The sequence below is a fragment of the Phalaenopsis equestris genome, unplaced genomic scaffold, assembly GCF_001263595.1.
Source record: "Phalaenopsis equestris unplaced genomic scaffold, ASM126359v1 Scaffold000425, whole genome shotgun sequence".
NCBI classification, from domain to species: Eukaryota; Viridiplantae; Streptophyta; class Magnoliopsida; order Asparagales; family Orchidaceae; genus Phalaenopsis; species Phalaenopsis equestris.
The window spans coordinates 339,148-346,723 of record NW_018164866.1 but is presented as its reverse complement, the minus strand read 5'-3'; the positions used below and the strand labels follow the sequence as shown (position 1 = coordinate 346,723).

Sequence of the window (7,576 nt, the reverse complement as noted above, 5' to 3'; positions counted from 1 at the left end):
ATTTGCAGTTTATTGCATCTGCATCTACTCTCTTTCCTGCAGAATATGTTCAGGAATTCCAGAATTGCTTTGATCGTGCCCCGGCTGTTCCGTTTAACTCCATTGAATCTATATTGCGGGAAGAATTGGGAAGGCCATTGGATAGTATATATGAATATATCGATCCAGTGCCTATAGCCTCTGCTTCGATAGCTCAGGTATGTACATTGTATGCTATGTTGCAACAATTATAATTTGGGGCATTTACATACATACCATTCAATTCTTAAATATTACTTTTCTAACACCTAGAATTTTAACATCACATCAAAAATACTATTATTACTAACTTTTTGAAAGTGAAATACACCTTTCATGCCTAGGAATTATAACAGCCAAGTGTTGTAAATGCAAATATCAAACTTTAGGCGTTAGATATGTATATATATAAGCATTGTGTGGTATGTCTGTAAAATTCCCTTATAGCTTATGGAGATGAGATTGTCAACTTATGCTGCATTAGTGTCAAGGTTCATGGCGCGAGGCTTAGAAATTCACAAGAAGAGGTGGTGATAAAGGTTTTAAAGCCAGGTATAGAGGATATATTGGTTGCTGATCTGAACTTTGTGTACATTGCTGCACGTATTTTTGAATTCCTAAATCCTGAGCTTCGGCGTACATCACTGGTATGCAATTTAGTAGTTTGGCATTTGGCATTTTTTTACTTGCTTATTATCTTGGCATGGAATTTAATAAATAATCATGTATTTAAAATACCATATTGACACCATTCTAGGGCTCTTAAAGGGCGTTTGGGAAGCGGATTCAATGAGGAGGTTGTGGAATAGCAAGGTGCTAAGAATACAGGCAGGCGATGGCGCTTGGAAGGGTGTAAGGAGTGAAATCTGCTGTTGGACAGCTGATTCGAGCGGCTTGCCTATGGTTTGGACTGAAAACAACGGTCGAATGGAGCAGCGACGAGGTACAGGCAGTGAGGAGGTTCCACCACTTGTTCTTGAGCAAGATGCATATTTAACACTCGCAAAAGAAAGATGTTACAACACTCTTTAGGTTAGAAATCAAAGAATCAAATTTCCAAAATACTTAAAACAAAAGCTAAAGTCTCAAACATCCACATACAAAATATAAGAAAGTTTCCTAATATAAAATATCATATTTAGAAAGTAAGAAATAGGAAAAATCCTAAAGGAAGAAAAAAAAAAGTAACTTGTTGAAAATAAAAAAATCCTAGTGATGTGTCTTCCGGTAATCAATCTCCTCTAGCATTGCAATTCCGGGAAGAAGAATTGGAACTTCGACAAGCAGTAAAAATAACCAGCATCAATCTCCTCTAGCACTGCAGTTCCCTCTTATTTATAGTCTTCTTCCTTTAGTTACACGATCTCCATACTCTTCTGCAAGATCAACCACGCTCCGGAGTCCCGAACTTCTCCAATTGCAAGTTGCATTTTCTGGCGCATACATGCCAAACTCTCTATCTGTGGGCTTGTTAACGAGTGCCTAAGCCCCTAGTGGTTGGCGCCTAGGCGCCATAGTCGCGGCGCCTAAGCGCCCACTGGCTGGCGCCTAAGCGCCAAGCTCTCGTGTTCTAACGCCTAGGCGCCAAAGTCTGGGCGCCCAGTGGCAATATTGTGCACCTTAGCTCCATGTCCCTTTCTGCTTTCAACACTTCAATTCCATACTGTTATCTGCAAAATAAATACCAAATACCTTTCTCAACAGTGTGATTTCATCGATAAAGTATATAAATACAATCCAATTTACTTGCCAACTTATCCACATATCAAAATCCTCCAAGCTTTAAGGTTACTTGTCCACAAATAACATCAAAACTTAAATATTGGTTATGTTAACTAAGTAGGAGTGGGTTTCGTAAAGAACTACTTACAATCATTGTTCAGAAAAAAATATAGTTAAGAAAACTCTGTTTCTCTAGTGAAATTTTCTATCCCATATGCTATAAGAAGCTTTGAATTCATCAAATACAACATGACCTCATATTTATTTCAAAAAGGAATTAATAAATGCTAAACTAATGTAAATTAGATGTCAAATATAAAGAATATAGTCCTCCAGTAAATGATCCACTAATAATTCATAAACATATATGCTTAAAGAATGTTTTGGAGTTTTTAATTTAAATGGTATGTTAGTAAAACCAATATTGATAAGGCTTCTCCTCATGTTTCTCAATATTTTTCATTCATAAATGCTTTCTTACTTTAGGATAAATATTTCAATCATAAGCATAATTTTTTTGAGGATTACTATATCGGGATGAATCTTTAATGATTTTGAATTCTACTACCATTTCTCCAAATTAAAAATACTCCACATTTCTTTTCTATTTAATGCTTTAAAAGATTAGGAATTATTATAATAAAATTAAAATTACATGGAGGCTATATTCTTATTAAACACACAACTAAGTTCACCTAACTTAGCAAGTAACTAACTCTTCTTAAAATCAAATATGCTAATCAATTATTCATTTGTTGAATTTCAAAGTTTAAGTAGCATTTCTTTAATTTAATTCACATAGAGTTGAAATTATGTTTAACCATGTTTTCTCTTTTTTTAAAATTGTGATAGTTCTAAATTCATCTCCACTTTCCTAATTTTGTTTACTAAGGACAAATAATCTAAACACAACATAATTCTCCCCCAAACTTAACTACAAACAATTACAACACGCTTAAACATGATATACTACATAAAAAACTTTACAACAGTAATATTATCTATCACTTGTTCAAACCAACAATTTATCAGCATGAATGCAATAGAAAGTTCAACTATACTAATCAAATTGCGCATAAAAGTTCAAATAATTTATACCAGGGAATTTAAAGAATACATAAATAAAAATCCAATCCACAAAAATGAAATACAAAGTGAAATTGCAAATAAAATTTCCAAAGCATCCTAAGTAATGTAATCACTTATCCTCCTCTTCATCATCATCTCCCTCGTCATCATCCTCTTCCTCATCTTCCTCTTCCTCTTGCTCCTCTGAATACTCCTCTATGGGCTGGCAGGTAGTCTTGTAAGGCACATATGGAGATTATACGAGAAACTCAGTAGGATGCTGACCTCCAATCCATTAGTTCCTTCGGTACATCTCCAACTAAGCAGCCTGATAACTGTCAATCTGATCAAATTGGCTCTAATTCTGCCAATTCATACATGACACTTGGTCTGCTAAATCATATACCACCGTCTGTATGATAGAGGTGTCATCCTTAATCCTCTCCAATCTCTCTGCAATAGAGGCCATGGAAGTGGATGGTTGGGGACTAGATGTAGAAGTAGATCGGGAAGAGCTCGCACTGTGCCCAAATATTGTGTGCTTCCTATATATCCCAATATTGGATTTGGAGATTGGCTTCAAAGGATGAAGCTGCTCCACCCAACTCCCAAAGGACATGCCAGAGTTTTAACACAAAGAAAATACAGTAGAAGGGTGACCAAGATTGATAGTGGATCCCCCTTTTGTTGTATGGAGAATAGAATGATGTATAAGGGATCATATATCTATGATTTTGAGGGTGTGGTTGTAGTAATTCAAGACAACTCTATCCTTGGTGACTTCACTTAGATTGGTGGAGGGGAGCAGCTTAGCATAAATAAAGTAGTGACAGGCTTTTGATACTGTATTTAAAGTGGAGGAAGGGAAATTGATCTTTTCGTCGTTCCTCACTTTTCATACCCCCTACCATGGGTCAGATTTTAATGATTCGATCAATGTCAGAGTCAACAAGAGAGAATTTAGAATAGAAGCAATTAAGGATATTTCTCAAAGAATATAATGAATTGATTCAAGAAGGAGAAAAATCTACCTGCTTCTCTCTAATGAATACTGATCCATTAGAAGCTTTAGGTAGATCGACATAGAATCCTGAACAATAGGAATTACAACAACACTAGTGTTAAAGCATGGGTTCTCCCAATCCCTCCTTCCAATTATACTTTCTACCTCTCCTCCAGGTGATAGAAATCCTCGCTCAGGAATGAACCTCTTCGATACTAAGAATTCGTTATAACGCTCTTTAGCTTATTATGGTGGAATTTCTTATTATCAAAGGAGGATTTATATTTACCATCCTTGGTTTTAGGAGCCATTAGGATTGATAGAGAAAAGATTGAAATAAGAACATAGATTTATGCAAGGATTGGAACAACAAAATGCAAGTTAGGAAATTTAATCAAAGCTAAATCAAGATCTCCAAAAACTTCAGACCTCAACTCACTCCGATTGCAAAGAGTTCCAAAAATCTTGAATGAAAATGGTGGAATTCGATGAAGAGAGTAAGATTTATCTTAGAGAAGCTAAATTCCCCCTACGGTTTCCTTGGATCGCACAAATTTGGAGATATTTGATTTTACCCAAAAAAGCTCAGTCAGGTGAAGAAGACGAACCAGAGGAAGATTTGAGCAAAATGGGCAACAAGCGGCCTAATTTTCTGATATAGCGCACTGGTCGCCGAAGCGCTCGAATACTGGCACCTATGCGCCACTATGCTATTGCGGCTTAAGTGAGGCGGCGTGTAGGTTCCGTGATAACAGCGCATAAGCGCTACTCTCCAGAGAAGGCGACACTTTGGCGCCCGAATAGTAGCGCATAAGTGCCTGTGTAAGTAAGCGACGCCTAAGCGCTGAAGGTAGTGGCGCTTATGTGCCCACCTCAACTTAGGCTCAATTTACTTGAATATCATAAATCATCTCAAATTCACCTGATCATCCAAAAAACATAACTGTTTAATCACAACAAATCTCAAGAACACACTTACACGGATATAAACACCTAAAACATCAGCATCACAAATGAACTTGCATTGCCTCTCAAGAAACGCTTAGTTTTATGTCCTCAGCCTAACAATGCCAGATATTTTAATGATGCTGACCCAATATTAGTACTTAAGCCCAACTTCAGCCAATCCATTTGTTTGGGGTGATATGCTGTGGATATCTTACGAATAATTCCGTACTTCTCAACCAATTTCTTAATCTTTTTATTTCTAAAGTGGCTCTCCCATCACTAATTATAACCCTAGGCATATCATATCTTCAAAATATATTTTGTTTTAAAAATTTAGATACACTCCGAGCTTCACAGATAGACAGAGTCACCGCTTCTATCCATTTGGAGACATTATCCACAACTATCAAAATATATAAATTCCCTAACGAAGGTATAAAGGGTCCCATGAAATCTAAACCCCAAACATCAAAAAGATCAATTTTCAAAGTAAAATTCAAGGGCATTTCATCTCTCTTCGAAATATTGCTTACTATTTGACATCTGTCACGAGTTTTTGTATGATCGTTAACATCCCTAAATATAATAGACTAATAAAATTCATATTGTAAAATTATAGCAACCGTTTTATAAACTCCAAAATGCCCCCCAAATTCAGAATCATGATATTTTCTAATAATATCTTGAGTCTCTTTTAAGGGTAGACATCTTCTAATCACTTGGTCTTTATACTTTCTATAAAGATATGGGTCATCACAAAAATAATATCTAACATCACAAACAAATTTCTTTCTCTGATGGTATGATGGATCATAGGGTAAAGTATTACTCACTATTTAGTTTACTATGTCAATATACCACAAAATATTTTAATAAAAAACATGGAGTTTCTCATTAGAAAAACTTTCATTGATATCATCATCAAATGCGTAAGAATTCCCTTGATCACGCCTAGGCAAATGACTTGCAATTTGATTTTCTGTACCTTTAATATACACAACTTCGATATCAAATTCTTGCAGCAATAGGATTCACCTGATCAATTTTGGTTTTGCATCCTTTTTCGACATCAAATATCGAATTGCCGAATGATCGATGTGCAATACACTTAGTCTCAATCAAGTACGTCCTGAATTTGTCAAATGTGTATACTATAGCCAGGAGCTCTTTTTTAATAGCAGTGTAATTGATTTAAGTCTCATTTAGGGTTTTACTGACATAATATATAACTTTGAACATCTTTTCTTGTTTTTGTTCTAAAACTGCCCTTATAACGTAGTCAGTTGCATCACATACCAAGTCGAATGGACTCCTCTAATCAAGTAAAACGATGATAGGAGCAGTGACTAATTTTTCCTTTAACGTATTAAAGACAGTTATGAAATCCTGATCAAAATTGAATAGGACATCTTTTTCTAACATATGACATAAAAGTTTGGCAATTTTGGAAAATCCTAAATATATTGTCGATAGAACCTAACATGTCCCAAGAAACTTCTAACTCCCCTCATAGAAGTGGGTGGGGGAAGTCTCTCTACGACTTGTATTTTTGTTGGATCGACTTCCATACCTCTTGAAAATTTTGTCCTAAAAGACTGCCTTCAGAATCCATGAATTGACATTTTTTTCCTATTCAGAATTAAATTGGTTTCTTTACATCTTTTCATAACTTTGGCCATATGATCTAAGCAAGAATCAAACAATGGGCAAAACACTAAAAAATTATCCATGAATACTTCGATTCCTTTCTCAATCAAATCACAAAAGATTATCATCATGCAATGCTGAAAAGTTGCAGGCGCATTACATAATCTAAAAGGCGTCTTCCTAGAAGCAAAGATCTTATAAAGACTCGTGAATGCGGTCTTATCCCGATCCTCAAGAGCAATGAGAATCTGATGGTACCCTAAGCGTCCGTCTAAAAAACAAAAATATGGGTGACCAGTTAGCTTGTCTAACATTTGATCTAGAAAGGGTAAAGAAAAATGATCTTTCATGGTGGCTAAGTTTAATTTTCTTTAATCAATACATATACACCATCCAGTGACACTAGTGGGTATTAATTCATTTTGTTCATTTACCAGTACAGTCACTCGCCCTTTCTTAGATACACAATGTATAGGGCTAACCCAGACACTATCTGAAATCGGGTAGATAATACCTGCATCTAACAACTATCTCTTTTTCAATGACATCTTTTATGACAGGGTTTAATCTCCTCTTAAGATCCGCCCAAGGTTTATGATTTTTCTCTATAAGGATCCCATGCATACATATCAAAAAACTAATTCTCTTTGTCTGCTAGGATTCATCCAGACGCTCTCCTAAAATTTCTCAGAACATTCATCAATCTTTCCTCTTCCCTAAATAAATTTACTTTAAATATTTGAGAATTATTTTCATCTCAAGTTCAGGAAATTCCTCAATGGAAGGGATAAGAGGTTTAAAATTTCCAGTAATGTCCAGCAACTTTAACCTCTCCCTAAAAATCCTTGGATTATCCTCTACAAGTAGTGTTTATTCATCCTTAACTTCACTGATATCGTCTTCAATAAAACTCTGATTCAAAGGTTTAACTTCAAAATTCTCTTGAAATTTATGATTAAACAATCTATCAATCAGATCCATCCTATATATACATCCTTATTACAATCAAAAGGGAATTTCATAGATTTTATAACATTAAAAGTAACCTCCTGATCATTCACTCTCATAATCAACTCTCCCTTTGCACATCAATCATAGCCCCACCAGTGGCTAGGAAAGGTCTACCTAGTATGATGTGTTTCTCTTTATCTTCCTTCATATTTAATACAA

General features: G+C 35.4%; 1 protein-coding gene across 1 annotated transcript in view; it reads left to right on the top strand.

Moving 5' to 3' along the window:
• LOC110027355 (uncharacterized aarF domain-containing protein kinase At5g05200, chloroplastic) overlaps nucleotides 1–7,576 on the top strand; it is a 79,605-nt gene that overhangs the window by 32,741 nt on the left and 39,288 nt on the right. Inside the window, exons 5-6 of the mRNA XM_020728742.1 lie at nucleotides 9–197; nucleotides 510–665. Of these exons, the coding sequence (XP_020584401.1) occupies nucleotides 9–197; nucleotides 510–665 (345 nt within the window). The remainder of the gene's footprint in view (nucleotides 1–8; nucleotides 198–509; nucleotides 666–7,576) is intronic.